Source organism: Lagopus leucura, unplaced genomic scaffold (assembly GCF_019238085.1).
Source record: "Lagopus leucura isolate 7727_CA_CO unplaced genomic scaffold, USGS_WTPT01 Super-Scaffold_100002, whole genome shotgun sequence".
NCBI lineage: Eukaryota > Metazoa > Chordata > Aves > Galliformes > Phasianidae > Lagopus > Lagopus leucura.
In genome coordinates, this window is record NW_024962263.1 from 50,335,587 (window position 1) to 50,352,364 (window position 16,778).

Consider the following 16,778-nt stretch of genomic DNA (forward strand, 5'->3'; position numbering starts at 1 on the left):
GCTTCTGAAATCTATGAGTACTGGGTGGTCTACATTAAAGTCAATTCAAACACTTTTCACAGGTGATAAAGATCATTATCGATGTTTGGTTTAAAGGGGATGAAAAAGACTAGTGTATTTTAACAGGCAGGAGCTTTGCAGTTTTATTTTTCAATCATGATTTGGGGTAATCTTGAAATACTGCCTTGGAATTCATCAGTCTATGGGATAGCTTCCAACTTCAATTGCCAGAATAAATAAAATCTTGGTTGAATTTTGGGTACTGTGAAGAATGAAGGAACTTACTAGGAGATCTCTACTTTGGCTGTAATCATCACACGATATGGATAGTCCTAATGTTTAAAGGGACTCCAAGAACGTCAGTTTTAAGTAGAAGAAAGATGCGCTTTGTGTTACTCGTGGTGATTCTTCAGTTGTTGTACAAAAGTGCTTGGTGCATCCAGACAATGGAAAAACTACATGAGAACATCCAGTGTACACTGAGCAATGTGGCAAGTACATCTGGGATGCATAGTGCTAGACTGAATTACAGCAGGGACTTGTTCAGCATGGTTGCTTTCTGCTCATGCTTTCTCTTAATGACATTAAACGCCATTTGGTTTTAGCCGGGTGAATCTGGATTAACGTCAGTGCATTCTCTTGTTATAGGAGCAGCTTACTGCCAGTTCATGGACATGTTGTTCCCCGGGTGTATTAGCTTGAAGAAAGTAAAGTTCCAGGCAAAGCTGGAACATGAATACATTCACAACTTCAAGCTTCTGCAAGCATCGTTTAAAAGAATGAATGTGGATAAGGTAGGCATTCTGTATTTGTATTTCAGTCATTGCAGGCTTCACAAGCTGTATAAACTGGATAAAGTCAATAATAAAGTCCTATAAGGAGTTGTACAGCTTAACTCATTATTTCTTAATATCAGAGACTGTTCTGGTAAAATACCATCTGTTGGAAATTCTTTGTCATCATTGAACCAGGGCTTTAATTTGAGATACCATAAAATTACCGATGACCTGAATTTCCAACAGAACAACCTGGAAGTATACTGTTATTATAAATATTCCGCATTTCTTGTCCAAAACTGGCTTTAGGGAATTTCAAGTATTCAAGACCTGGAATAATATACCCAGTGATTTGGTAGACTGGCCAGTGCATGTGATCTGTAAAGTTTAGGAATGGAGGTCTCTCTTAGGAAATGGCTTGTTATTCAACCACAAGATACTGATTCTGTGCTGAATAATGGAAGTTATGTTCTTTTCTTGCAGTTTTATACAGATGCAGTACCTGTAAATCATTTGAGGATTCTCCACTGATTTTAGTGTTGCCTTATCCTGAAATTTAAACAGTCTTATTACAAAGTCCCACAATAATTTCATAAAGATTGGAAACCTTTATTATTTCCTGAAATGTTGTGCTTCTATTTACAGTATGATTTGATAACGAAGCATTGGAAAGCCCAATAAAGATGAACGTTGCCCATTTCTCTATAGGGAGAAAACTTGCTCTACTCAAATGAAACAAATAAGGGATATGCAAAATGCTATGTGAATTGTTACAGCAGTATCATAGACTTACAAAATGCTGGACAGTTGGCTTAACCTTGAAGAAACAGATGAAAATTGTAATGCTTTTAGGTACTCTGTTTCCAGTTGATAACTGAATGCATTCAGGAGGTATTAATGTCTGTTGAACTTAGCTCTTTAGTTAGCTGTGTGAAGCTAACTTCATACAACAAGGCAGGGCAGTCCTCTTTCTGCAGCATTCTCTTCATAGTCACTGTCTGCCCACAGCATCTTGGAAGCTTGTGCTTCCCGCAAAGCATTATAAAGCCGTCTCCTTGCACTGTTTTCCTACCACCAGTCACCTTTTGGAGACTTCATTTATGTGAAAAATCTGTAGGACGTTGATAGTGACGTTCCTTATAGCCTCACTTTTGTTCTACTAGACGTTTCTGTCAAGTTTTTCAGATCAATAAACCATTTTATGTATAGCTATGTACAGAATGGAAAAAAGTTACAAGGTTAAAACTTCAAGGTTAGTTCATAGTGAACATGTACTACAAAATGTAGGGTGTTTCAGCATGACCTGGAAAAGCTGATTCAGACAGTACAGCAAAGAACAAGAAACTTAATCTGGATCTCTTGAAGAGTTGTTCACCGTTACTGTGCCCACCTGCAGCACGTGAATTTCAGAAACAGAAATTGCCACTTAGCTGAATATAGTCCTACTCCCAGAACAGCTTCATTAATCACGGCTGCCACTGCAATAGGAAAGGAGTAACTCTGTGGAACAGTAGTTATGAAGGTTTGCATATAGCCACCTCAAAGGCTGGCCCTTTGTTTATTAATCATTAAGACCACTGCAATTCCAGCATAATTTGCTATTAGGAGGGCAACAATGACAAAGAGTTATGAGATATATACATACACACACACAGACACATATATATATATATATAGCCTGTTCTAGTGGTTGGTGACCCTGCACATAGCAGGGGGTTTGAAACTAGATGATCATTATGGTCCTTTTCAACCCAGGCCATTCTATGATTCTATTTTTTATATATATATATATTTTTTTCCAAATTAGTGTGCATGGTTTTTTGTTTGTTTGTTTTTTTAAATATAAAAATATCAATGGTTTGTTACTGGAAACTTTATTCTACCTTTCAGGTAATTCCAGTGGAAAAACTGGTCAAAGGACGCTTCCAAGACAACTTAGATTTCATTCAGTGGTTTAAGAAGTTCTTTGATGCTAACTATGATGGGAAAGAGTATGATCCTGTGGAAGCTCGACAAGGCCAAGATGCTCTTCCCCCACCAGATCCTGGTGAACAAATCTTTAATCTGCCCAAAAAGTCCCACCATGCAAACTCTCCTACTGCAGGTATGTTGTGTCTAAAGTAATTCTGTTTTTATCTCTGAAAATGATCATAAGCTGTGACCAATTTTACCTAAATACTAGTTGGAAATTACCGCCTCATGTGCATGAGCTATTCTTTCTGTGTTGTTGACTTAGCATCTGTCGTGTCAGAAGTTAACTTCTTATGGTGTGCTCAGTCCTGTCAGCCCTGGGATGTCCCCCACTTGAACCCTTGGCATAAGCGTTGTGATATCTTCTGGCGGAGAAACAGACATTTAGGATAGTCATCACTGGTTGTACTGTTTGCATGTGTTTTCAAGAACAGGAAATTTATAACACAGTGAATTTTTTAAAGTTACTCTTTTCATGGTGCTAAATTGTAAGTGCTGTCCAGAAAGCAGAAAAATAATAATAATGTGTGCTTTGTGGCAGTTTATAGCTCAGTCTTCTAAGTGAGCAGCGTAGCAGCTATTGCTCTTTCTTGAAAATACATCTGTCTTCTGACATTTTGCGTTGTGTTTCTGCAACAGGAGTAAACAGTTAAACCTGGTCTTTGGTGTTTATTTAATATGAGCACTACTGGTCACTCAACGATGCCATTTTTCTTGGTAACTTGTTAAGTGAACAGAAGAGCAGGTATATAGAGATTAAAAAAAATTTTTTTTAAGTAACTACTAAGCAAGTGGTGCTGCAGTTAGTTGCCTACAGATGTGTAGGTTTGTACATACAGAAACACACATGCGCATACTCTTAATTCCTTTATTGGTATGTCCTGAGTTTGCCTTATTTATGCTAAACCAATCCTCAAATAATGATTACTTTTCGGTTCGTGTAATTCTGTGACCTGTCTTCTCATTAGCTCAGTTGTTGGCAAAAGGGAAGGGGCAGGTATCAGGCAACCTCAGGTTTAGACTGGCTTAAACTCTGGAATCGTACCCAGATTTCAGCAATCTGCTCTGACCATTTCTGACGTCAAAAGTGGGCATACTTGGCCAGCTGCCTTCATCTCCTTAGTGCTCCCAGGAAGCTGAGCACCTAATAGCTGGGCAGTGCTGCTCTGAGATTCTGAAGTGATGGTGGTTCTGTTATCACTGTGTTTTCTTCACATCTTTGTTTCTGCATCATCTTGTATCTAAGCTTTTGAATTCTAGGGCTTAGTATGCTATGATTTCCTGCGTGGTATCTTGCACTGCCTCTGAAAACTAAAAACCCTGGTGAGCATCAGGTGGTTCTTTTGATAAATTGGAAAATACACTTCTATTAAATACAGAATTTACCGTGCTTGTTGATCCTTCTTGGCAGTGGTCTGTTTTTACTGAAGTCACAAATGCGTCATCCCAATTAAGGTAATGGGGGTGGCAATCCTGGAGAGGTAGAGTAGCTGCTGGAATGGAAGATGCCAGTCAGTTTGGATGATAATGCAGTGATCTCATGTCCTTTTGCTGGTCATACGAGAGCATGCCATGTGCCTTCAACATGGAGTAGGACAGCTGAGATATGTGGTGTGTTTTCATCAACTTTCTTTTGGTCACGGATGCTTTTTTTTTCATGGAAAGCTTCCTTCCTCATTAATTTAAGTATTGTCTGGATTTATGATAGGCAGGACACTAATTTAATTTCTGTTGAGGCGGGGGGAGAGTTGTAGGCACTGTGTGACGCTAGGTGAAATAAGAATTCTAGCTTTTATTGCTGCTTGCATTGTAGAACAGTTAAGTGTCGGTCACAGATTTATTATGTGCATGCAAGTGCACACTTTACTGGAAATGCAGGGATATCCATTACAGATGTTACAGGAACAATAGTGATACTACTTGTGTGAGTAAAACAAGCTTAACCATTTATTTTAAAAAAGCCCAAGAAGATGAGGTCTACTGAGTTCTACAGCGGTTGAAGAATTCCCCACCCCATCTTAAGTTTCATCTTCCACAGTAATGCAGTCACGAAGAGAGAATATATGCCCATGAATAAGTGTGACATCAGATGGCATAATTTAAATGGCTGTTTATAACTTTAATGCCAGTTATTTGTTATTCTGCAGCCATGAATCTTCAGTGAAATGGCTGAGGTTTGGGGCACAGCTAAACTTCACAGTTTGGCTTGACTTTGTTATGGGAGTAGTAAACATTGTGGGCTGTTTGATACAACAACCTCTTGCACCGACTCAGTAAGTAATTGCCAACACCAGTAGCAGAGTGCCATAACATCTTGCCTTTTTTTGTTGTTACTTTTAATAAGTGTCACCCACTTTATTTTAACACTGAAGCTTTGAAATTGTAATGGATTTCGAATCACTAACAAAATTAAAAGATGCATTCGTGATACAAAGGAACCAGCAGATCTTTTAATGTCATATGGAAGTTTTTAAGCAGTGTGCAAGTAGACAGGTATGTATCTTTTGTTCAGTGTTAGGAACAAGTAGACTTCCGGGCACTTACACTGCATTTTTGTTTTTGTCACTGACCTTTAAATAGGCTTAATCCAAATTGATTGAATGTATGATCCAAACTGATCGAATATTTTAAGGGAATAATGTATTTAGCTGCTAGCAATTCCATGTGTTCAGATGATTCGTATTGTTCCACACAACAGCTATTCCAGTGCCCTTTGCCAGACCTTTGTTTTGGAGTAAGTTAGGAGGAGGTGTTAATCTCTTTAATGATTCATAATAGAGTTCTGACGCTGTGTTTTCAGAGGTAGACAAGGATAATGTCATTCAGTTACCAAAAAAGTGGTCAATTCCCTAAGGACTGCTTGCAAAGCTTACCCTAAAAGGTAGCTGCAGCGAGTTAGGATTATTTTTGGTGATTTAATCTGACTCTTAATCTCTACAGACCCACTATATCTGATAGTCGCTTTCTATACCACAAAGTGGCACGTATCTGTATCTCTGCAGATGCCAAGTGTGGTCTTCATTTCATTTTGTGAAATGACGTTAACACAAAGCAGAACCTGAGAAGTGTGAAAACACACCAATTTTTGTGTTTATTGGTGAGCATGCCGGCAGGCCCTTCCATACCCCTTTGGAAGGCACTCCAGCTGGTGAGTCAGGCAGGTCAAGGAGAATGCAGCTCATAAGGGCAGCATAAGCAGCTCCTCCATCTAATCTCATGTGCCACCCTCATCCTGTGCCCATCTTTCTCAGGAGACAGAGCTGATTTGCTGCAGGGTTTGGTAGTGCTGTGAAGGAAAAATGACTTCAGAACGCGTATGTATTTCTTCTAGAAGCAGCAGGTACGGCGAGGAGTGCCAGGTAGACACAGGTCCCTGCTGGCAGATGAATGTGTTTTCATCCTCTGTGGGGTGAACCCGCAGCACAGCCCAGCAACGTGGGCTCTGTGCCAGCAGGGCCACAGCTGCTTTCGGATAGGATGCCATCTGCCCACTCTGAGCTTTTAGGTGTCCTGCAGCCCCCTGCTTTTCTCTGTGCAGTGGTAGACAGCCTGCAGATGTAGAATCATGATTATTGGAAGGGATTAAAATATTAGCATGTTGTTCTTTGTGCCGGTTCTAATCCTCTCAGGAAAAAAATAAAACCAGAAAAGCTTCATCTGATCAAATTGAAAATTTTGATCCAGTTGTCAGGGTTTCAGCTTAGTGGCTTATATAAGATTTTCTGTGTATCAGAGCTTTTTGTATGGGAGAGGAGTGTCAAAAATGCATGACTAGAAGACAGCTTAATGAAATTAATTATTTACATATAAGCTAAAAATGTGAGAGATCCTTAGAACTGAAGGCTGATGGACTTTTTAGTTTGAAATACTCTGTGAGAGCAGGATGACTAAAGCAGAACTGGAAAATACTGAAGGATCACATGAGGGCTAAAAATAATCATGCTATGACAGGGAAAATAACCAGGGCAGAATGAACTGTTTGTGCATGGATGCTATATATATATGTGTGTGTATGCTGTCAAAGAGCCAGTTATGCAAGAAAAACACCGATATTCTGTAGGGAGATGGTATACCCTGCTATGGCAGAAGTGCTGCAAATTAATTTTGAGGGATAAATATATTCAACAAAAGCAATCTTCATTGTAGCAGTTAGTGGCATGATTAAGCATCCCGGGGAACCGGAGAGCTCATCCTGACGCATTTTTCTTTGCTTTCCACCACAACACGCTCCCTCATTGCAGGCAGTTGGTATGTCCAAGGGTAGCCCTGCCCGACGTGGCACATTGCTGTAGAGCTGAAGATAAGAAGAGCTGTAAAGTGACAACTGAAAATGCTTTTGTGCCTGGTTCATGCGAGGCCAAAGGAGAGTGTTGCCCCACAGGAACAGTGTGTGCAAAGTGGAGAGGGAAACAACTCAGGCATCAGACAGAGACCTCTCCTACCCACGTCAGGAGGGTTTAATTTTTAAAGCCACCGAGGCAGAGAAATGAGACCATATAGCAACATTGCTTGCAGTGCAGGAGCAGGGCTTTTGTCTTGTTTTTTTTTTTGGGGGGGGGGGATCATTTCCTAATAGCTAACCAGGTAGTTACAGAATTGTGTACATCATAGGGTTTTTTCTTGTCTTTCTGGGAGGACTTCACATTTTAAATTTTTTTTTTTTCTGTCAGGCCTAATGTGAAACGCTTTCATTAACTGGAGTGCTTGCATGCTTGAAGACTTTTCTGGAGAAAATAGGGGTTTCAGCTGACAATTTTTTTGCCATTAAAATGTGGGGTTTTTTATGTTTTAAGATACAATTTGTGATGAGGAAAGGGCTGTGGTTTGTTCCTGTTTACCAAATCTGCTTCTTTTAAAGATGAATATGGACAGTCGTACCATAAGCAAGACATTCATCTAACCAATAGATTCAATTGTATGTTCTCTCTTGGATGACTTGGTTGAAATTTGTGGTTGTTCCATTTTCAGGTGTTTGTACAGACTTCTTGCTAGTTCCCTGGCAGCGCAGAGCTCATTAGACCATACTGGAGCCAATAGCAGTGGCAGTGTGGAGAGCTGAGGGGAAAGGGGTGCTGCCACGACTTGGGGAAGTCAGTACCATGAAGTAACTAAGTGCTGCACTGCTCTGTATCAGATGCTGAAAGCTGGTTTGACTGAGGTCATTTCACTCCCATTAAGCATCAGTTGTCATCACTTGTGCCATTAAGCATCCCTAGATGGAATACTGTCTTGCACCCCACTGTAGCTGTAACAATAAGCATGTGTGAATATTAATTTGCTTACTGTTCTCACTTGTTTGTTTTAAATGGGCCGATATTTTAGTTTGTGAATAAATCGCTTGCTCTGTGGCCTTTTAGTGGGTTTGTGTATTCTTCTGTGGCATGAGTCAGGAATATGCATTCTAGGAAGCTTTACAATTTGAAATTAACATTTCAGTTTTTTAATTTGAAGATACAGTGCAAATGGTTCCCCATTCAATTGAAGCAATAGCTGTGAGGGGCTCAGCTGAGTCTTGCTTGCTCAGGGCTTCCACTGCTCTCACACACACTATTCTCACACGCATCCACAATGCAGTCATGCACGTGTTCCCTTGGAACTTTACATAAATATTTAACAGCATACTAATTACTCATGTAGCTTCAAGGAAAAATTGTCTCTAAGCATTAAATGGGTCTTGTCTGCAATACCACACTCGCAATGTAAAGTGTGACCTGGAATTCCAAATCTGGCTTTGTACCCAAAACATACACGGTGCCAACATTTTGTGCTTCACGTTTTGGAAGTGTACATCCTTTTCATGTTTAGCAAAAAACAGTAATGGTCTTACTGACTAGTAATTGTTTCTGGAGCATTACAGTTAGAAAACTGCAGTGCATTTCAGAATTGCTTCATTTGGTTTATTTAAGAATGAGAACAAAATAACGTGTCCTTAGAAACAGTTGGTGCTAAAGTTCACTTATTGTTCTCATCCCTGCTAGCGTTACACAGGTAGGAACAAAAAGCTACTTAGGTGCCAATGAATGCACCTGCAACACTGCTTTAAAAATGTTCTTATTTAACCCTTTATTGACCTCAAATCAGAGCATGCTGTGATAGAAGTTTTCACAATGTGGTATAAGCTGGCAGTGCCCTCTGGGTCCATCGGGCCCACAACCCCACTCCATCAGGGACACCAGAGCAGGAGCCCAGGCCCACATCCAGGCAGCTGCTGAAGGTCTCTGAGGAGCAGAGCCCACACACAGCCTCTGAGCAGCCTGTGCCAGTGCTCCTGGTGTTTAAATACAGTTTGTTGTATTTCAGTGCTTCATCTTGCCCTAAGCACCATTGTAAGAAGTTTGTCTGTCACTTTAACTCTCCTCCATCAGATGTATACATGTTGATGAGATCCAGCTCAGTCTTCCTTTCTCCATACTGAAAGGGCACAGCTTCCAGCCTCTCTCATAGAGGAGACTCTCCAGACCCTTTATCATCTCTGTTGGGCGCTCTTTAGTGTATCCAGATCTCTCTTGTACTGGGGGGCCAGAACTGGACCCAGCTCTCCAGATGCAGCCTCACCAGTGCTGAGTAGAGGGGAAGGATGAGCTGTCTTGACCTGCTGGCAATGCTCTTCCAAATGCAGCTCAGGAAACTTGGCTTCCTTGCTGTGAGGATACAGTGCTGAGTTACATTCAACTTGGTGTTCACCAGAGCCCACAGGTCTGTTTTCTGCCATGGGGCTTTCCAGACATTTGGCCCCCAACATGTTTTGGGGATAGGGTTTTTTCCTGTGTGGTGCAGGATTCTGCACTGTTCTTTGAACATCGACAGTAAACATGGTAAGGAATCAGTAATAGGTAACATCTATGACACTGATTGCAATGCAGTTTTCTCAATGTTCCATGAAAAAAAGCTGATAAGAATACATTTTGTATGTAAAATATTTGTGTGAGATATTGTGCTTTCTCAGAAAATGGAAATAGGACTTCATAGAAGGCTGTCCAAGCAAAAAACAAAAAACAAAAACCAACAACCACCCTGTTTTTTGTGATGCTGGCAATGTGGGATGCCTGAGAAGTCTTAATGAATACATGATCACTACCAGCATAAGTTTTCTTATTATGGGCAATAAATATTTTCATGGAAGATGTGATTTTGAATGGAATTGAAACTGCTTGAGATATCTAGCTCCTCTGAGCAATAAATTAGGAGTTATTCCACACTTGCACTAATTGACTGCAGGGTCATCACGGTGCTCAATAGCAAAATTATTAATGTCTATTAAAATCTTTCATCTCTGTTAAGGTATCTGACTGTCTCAAGCACTTTGCACAATTCTTATCAACCAACATCTTTTAATTCCTTTATGAAATTAAACTTCTGTTAGAAATGGGAAGCTTACCTCTGAGCTGATTCCAAAATTGATATGTTAGATAGATGTGCATTAAAGATTTTTTTTTTCCTTTTCTTCTCCAGGAAACTTTTAATTAGAAAACCCTGGGCATTCTCTGTTGCAATTAAGTTCTATCCAGCTGTCACCAATACTGTCTGAAAGGCTCAGATTATTTAGCTGGCTTTTAACTGTGTAACTGAAATTGGAATATGTGTTCATTTCAGAGCTGATCTTGAGGGGAGAAAAGTCCATTTCCTTTGATTTGTCGGGACTTTATAAAGCTTAGTATCACTTTGCTGCAGAAATCCAGAAGGCTTTGTACCTTTCAAAGAGCAGAACACAGTGCAATGTGTTTGGTACTGTCCAGCTTGCAGATAGCGGTGATGTGAGCTTGCTCAGCGTGCATTGTGGGGATGGCTCAGCTGCAAATTGGAGAGAAAATCTGGCCGTTCAGTGTTAGCTCTTGCTCTGTTCTTATATCTCTCCGCAGGTGAAAAAGGTATGTGTCCTTAACTGTTCAGCTTTTTGTGATCCCTACCTCAGTCTACACAGAACTGGCTCTCTTCACAGAGCTGTTGGACATGAGAGGGAGCACTGTATAAGGGCTGCACAGCCTGCCTTGCTTGGGTCATGTGCCATGGCCTCTGAGGGGAAAAGCCTGTCTTCTCATCGTGTGCAGGCACCTAGTGAGGAAGTCCAGCACTGCCTTAGTGTGCAAGAATGTCAGTGAGCAGAGGAAAGCTGCATTGCCCAGCTAAGGTTTCACATCTGAATGGCCACACCTTGTTTTTAGCGTTCAGTTCTCAGCTGAACTGCTTCCTGCATGCATGGAATACAGTAAGAACTCTGAACCACAAAGCTTAGCTGGCCTTTGGGCTTCATATGTCCCAGAATTCAGAGCCAAGAACAGCTGGTGGTAAAGGAAGGCTATAGAGCCCATAAGCATACGACTGTGCTTGGCTCTTCAGAAGAGCCAACAGTAAGTATGGGTGCTGCAAAGCAAGACTCGTGACACATACCTGTTTAGTGAATCAAATAAAAGAGGTTAGAGAGAGGGCCAGGGCTTTTCTCTGTGTTCCTAGCCCAAGCAAGGAAAGTGCTGATTCCATCTGAAACCCATTTCCAGCAGGCTGAATTGAGGAGAATGCTGCTAGGGGAGCAAAGTGCTGGTGACCCTGGGACAAAATGCGAGGCTGCAGGCTAACCAGGAAGGACCAGCTCTGGCAGAGCAAGGCCTGAGGGACCTTCTGAGGGGTGTGAGGAGGCGGCAAGGTTTCTTTGTGGAGAAGGGCTGCCTGTGTGACATTAGCTGCTGCTTTACCTGGTGGAGACATTGCTCTGTGCTCTGTCAAGCTCAGCTGTGTGTGTCATTAGAAACAAATAGAGAAGCCTAAGCAGATCAAAAGGGATCGCTCAGTCACCATGGTAACCGTGAGTTCACTGATGGATTTAGTTCTGCTCACACTATTTGAATCTCCATGCCCTCATCGTAGGGATGGTTTATAGAGACAACAAGGAAAGTGTGGGGATGGTTTAGCTGACTTTATTCCAAGTCCATCTTTTTCCAGGGGGCTGAAGTTAGACAGGTACACCAAACATTGGGCCAAGGGAATTGTCTCTTAACAGCTCTGTTTTAAAAGCTGAAAGTTGCAGACAGCTAAGGGGACTTGATACTCCTAGGCTGATTTTCATGTGTTTTAGTTTGAGTTACTTCCCTCTCAGTAATAAGGTCAAAGTAAAACTGATGAAAATTTGTTTTCCTTTTCCGTGGTAGAAAGCTGGAACCTTTTCCACTGAAGTAATGGTGTGAATGGCTGTCTGCAAGTGAGATACATGTATTTCAGCATCAGGCTAATAGCAACATATTTATCCTGGGGAAAATATTTGATTTTGCTATTTATTGATTGTATTTTTTAGGTGCTGCTAAATCCAGTCCAGCTTCTAAACCGGGATCAACACCTTCTCGCCCATCTTCAGCAAAAAAGGCTGCACCAAGCAGCTCAGCATCCAAATCAGATAAAGATTTGGAAACTCAAGTCATACAGCTCAGTGAACAGGTAAATTTACTTGAGGCATAAAATTAGATGCATTCATTGTCACAGACAGGCATGAAATCTGATATTGCCCTCTGCTGAATGATATCCTCCAGAATTATGAAGGTAGAAAAGATTTAAATAGCCCAGCTGGGAAGAAAAAGAGATTTATTGTTAAAAATAGCATTTACCAGAGATGGCTGGTATTGTGCCAGTACATTTGAAAGGGAGTCTTAGGAATGCCAGGTGAGTCTTACTGAAGTATGAGAGTTTTATTACAGATGGTTTTATTAATTAGGTTTTGAAATGTATCTTTTATTTCAGTTGGATGGGAAAAAGCCCAACAATGTCTTTGTTCTTCTGTATTACAGATTTGAAATAAATCATTTTAATGTGTTGTGCAGAAAACAAGCCTGTTTATATTAGCAGGGTTAGAGAATTGCGGCTGAACCAAGACTAGCTCATTGCACTCTGCTTTCTGGAATGAAAACATCTGGGAGGAAATGTGCCTTTCTCGTTTAAAAATGGGTCTACCTTTATGAAAATGCTGAGTATATAGTGTTCTGCACCATAATAAAATGCCAGAATTTCAATAAATACCTGCGTCTGGCTCAAGACCATGCTGTTGATGATGTCAAGGCCACTTGTATAAATGAGACTTGACTGCTGTATTTGTCAGGGGAGTACAGAAAGGAAAAGTCTCATATTTTACAGCAAGAGCTGCCTGGCAGCTGCATACAGAAAGTCATTACTCTGGATTAAGTATAATTTTCCACAATTAAGGTCATTTCAGTTTCAGACTTTCATTGACCTCAACAACAGAGACCTTGGTTTGTTTGGGCACCGACTGCAAATTCCTTGTTACTCTTATGTGCCAGAGGTGGTGATGGACAGCCACATACCGAACACGACGTACTGTAGATTGTGTATAATTCTGAGCAGCAGCAAGCACAGCAGAGCTCACCAGCCTTCCAGGGTCGTTGCTGTAGCAGAAATGTTCTTAAATGTTGCACAAATAATGAATGTATACACTTCTGATCGAATCAGAACCTTTTGTTATGTCATTTTAAGCGGAGTTCGAACATCATTTCAGTGTGGCTTAAACTGTGACATTTGTATGTAGAAGTCAGAAGGTGTTCACTTCAGCAGGAAGAGTCACTTTGGATATGAGCAAGATAAAAATATTTCATCTTTACTAAGATGCAAACAGGCAGTCACTATCACATCCTCTGCTAATGTATTCCTAGCAGCTTCCACCTGTGAAAACCTTCAGCTTTATATACATACACCCCTGAGGAAAATTAATGATTTCCTCCATCACAAAAAATAAATCCTAAAGATTTTGAAAGTTGGTGTTTTACAAGCTCATTTTTGAGAGACCTTTTCTAGCTAGAATCATCTGGGAGCCTTTTTTTTTTTTCTTTTTTTTTTTTTTCTTTCTTTTTTCTTAATGCTGGCAGTACTTGGTATCTCATTTGCCACTAATGATTACTTATGCACCCCAGGCAAATTACATGAGCCAAAAAAGCTCTGCTGCAAGCCACTTTGTGCCAGGCTTTTCTTATCCCAGTATGAACATGTTGGAAGAGCCAAATTGCCCATTTTTCCCCCACCCTCCAGCAGCCAGGCAAGGTATGGGCGGGAGCCAATTGTACTTTGCTGTCTTGATAGAAAACATTGTTGAATGGCATCTGCAGTTATCACAGCCTTGCCTGGTTGTTAACAGACTTAATTTCAGCCCTTTCACAAATGGCAGCTGAGGGAGATTCTGACATTAAACTTCTGTGCAACTTACAGTGGAAAAGTTTAAGTACGAACGTCCATAAGCTATATTTTACCATAGGATTACTTGATGATCTATTTGCAATGATTGTAAGCCATGCATAACATTTGCTGGTTTAATGGCTCTCAACAATCTTAAAGTCTCTCTTAAAATGGCCATAGCTATTGCCTTGGCCTGTGCCAGTAAATTAAACACTTTCAAGGCATGTCACCGTGCACTGGAGTTTGATTATCTGTAGCATTAAAATGCTAAATGGTCCCTGCTGTGCTTTAGGTCTGCGCCAACTAGCACTCCCCCAAAGGGTTTCTGAGTGCAGCTGAGGAGAAAACACAGACCAGGAACATTACATTATGTACAGAAAAGGGACCTTTACATATGGAGAGTGGTCCCAGAACAGTTAACTGGATACTAGCATAGACATAATATCTGAAGACAGCACTGTCTTGGCTGCGTGTTTACAGCAGGTGCTTAATCTTCAGCCTGGATATGCAGCCCTATGAGCGTTCATACCACCAGAGGAAAGAGCAGTTAGTAAGAGCCACTGCTTTGCACACATTAACTGGATTGCAGGGGTACTTCTGGTCCGGACACCGCACGTGGGAGTGAACATCTGCTGTTCCTCCTACAGGATAAGCCTCTTGGCATCTTAATACAAGGAAACACTAGCATGCAGATGTGCTAATTGTCTGAAGGAGTACAAAGTAATGCATCACAGACATGTAGATGATATGCAAGTGAAGGAAAGTGTATTTGCTTTGGTTATAACAACATTTACTGAATGTTGCAGATAATTTGCTGTGTGCGTATTTTTTATGCCTTAATGATTCTGTTTCTCAAAATGGTGTGTACGTGATGCAATGAAGACAGGAAACTGCCTTCATGGTAAATAGCTTAGAAGGTGAAGCTGCCTGTGTTGTTAGCTGCAGATATTTCAGCAGAGGCTGGTGGTTTTGCAGCACAGAGCAGGGGATCTGGCAGTAGTTAGGTTCTTGTTCTGTCTGGATGCTGGAGCTGCTCTCAAGGAATGCATTGCTACATTGCTGCAGATCCACAAGACATCTTAAATGTGAGGAAGACCCCACGTTTAAGTAGGATACACATCCATAGACCAAATTGTTGTAAACTTTTGATCTATTTTGCTATCTATACTTACCCGTGACTAAATGGTTAGTTTTAAAGTGACCAGTCACTGTATCACTGATAGATTCAAACTCCCAAGGGAAGAGTTTGGTGTCAAGCTCAGGTGGCTGCTGAGAGATGGATTCGTATGTGGATGAGATGCTCTGAGATCGTGCCCTGGCAGCAGGTCTGTTCTGCTGTCTGACACCTCTGGGAGTGCAGTCAGAGGTCAGAAGAAGGCATTGCCAGCTCAGCAGTTATGGAAAGATGAACTGCTAGGATTTAGAGGGCTGTCAAAGCAGTGCGTGAGCTCCCTTGGTGTTCTTTACCGGCAAAGGGAATCAATCAGCTTGCAGTGGATCTGGCAGCAGGAAACTTTCTATTAAACTGTATCTGTTCACTCAAATGTCATCTTGATGCAAGTTAATTTATGTAACATACTTCCTTTGGAAAACTCATTTGTGTAATTGCAGGGCTTAAAATCTGGATGCTAATTTGGCAGTAATTTGGACATGATTGGGGTCAGAGTGTTTACTGTAGGCAGCTTCATCCCTGATTATTTCCATTGGTTGACACAGTGCTGTCTTCCAAATTTGAGAGCCACTTGCACATGTTACACTGATCGTCTGTACCACTTTGGATAGTAATTCATGCTTTGCTGCCATAAAATTATTCTTTTTAATATATATATATATGTGTGTGTGTGTGTACATATATGTATGTATAAAAATATATTGTGACATCTGTCTTGGTTTATATGAAGCCTAATCCTTAATAGCTGGGTTACCCATAAATTATTTGCAGCAGACTTAGCAGTGAAATGAAAACCAACAGCATAATCCAAAGACTCTTGTGTACAAGGAAAGACTGACATTTAAGAGAATTTGTTGATAGTGACAGCACATGGACAAGACCAGAAAATCCATGGTGCAACCTGGTCACCACAGCAGCCTCGGGGTTCTGAGATGCAGATTTTGTGGTGGTTCAGCAGGTCAGGAGGCAGCAAAGAGGTGAGAAAACAACACGGCAGTACTTGCAGCTGAAAGACCGTTTACTTCTCAACTAGTCCATTTCCCTTTGTGAGCTTTTCTGCTGGACCTGTGTGTTTTCAGGGAAGGAGATATGGTAGGTTTTCTATTAATCCGGGCAGAGTAATGGAATTCCAGTGCTGAATGTTTCATTAATTACCATTACATGACGTCTCTGGCAGCTTTGCTAGAAGCAGTGCTTTAAGTAGCGCTGACTCCTGAGCTGCCACTTCAGGTTTCAATTTGCAAGAGCGCTGAGAAAGCTGACCTCTAAGGATCCAAGGTTAAGATGTATCCAGGAGGTGTGACACAGTGTCCTGATTAGCTGTTTATTCTTTGTTGTGTTGCACTTCAAAAACAGTGGAATTCACTTTAAGCTATAAAATCAAATATGTATTTAAGGTGATGGTCAGCATGTGCAATTGTGTACTTTTAGGCTGAGTTGTTTTGTCTGCAGCATGCCTCACAACTGATGCATCACGTACTGTTTATGTGCAGGTACATTCATTAAAACTTGCACTTGAAGGAGTGGAGAAGGAAAGGGATTTCTACTTTGGCAAATTAAGGGAGATTGAACTTCTCTGCCAAGAACACGGGGGAGAGAATAATGACCTTGTCCATCGGCTAATGGAAGTCCTCTATGCTTCAGAAGAACACGTAAGTTCAAATTTAATGTGTATTTTATTGAGATAAGACAGC

At 41.0% G+C, this 16,778-nt stretch overlaps 1 protein-coding gene across 4 annotated transcripts in view; it reads left to right on the top strand.

The window, feature by feature from the left end:
- Nucleotides 1-16,778, top strand: part of MAPRE2 (microtubule associated protein RP/EB family member 2) — an 88,686-nt gene that overhangs the window by 63,760 nt on the left and 8,148 nt on the right. For all 4 annotated transcript variants that reach the window (XM_042869072.1, XM_042869070.1, XM_042869071.1 and 1 more), the window contains 4 exons: nucleotides 649-794; nucleotides 2,667-2,880; nucleotides 12,034-12,173; nucleotides 16,578-16,736. In XM_042869072.1, the coding sequence (XP_042725006.1) occupies nucleotides 649-794; nucleotides 2,667-2,880; nucleotides 12,034-12,173; nucleotides 16,578-16,736 (659 nt within the window). The remainder of the gene's footprint in view (nucleotides 1-648; nucleotides 795-2,666; nucleotides 2,881-12,033; nucleotides 12,174-16,577; nucleotides 16,737-16,778) is intronic.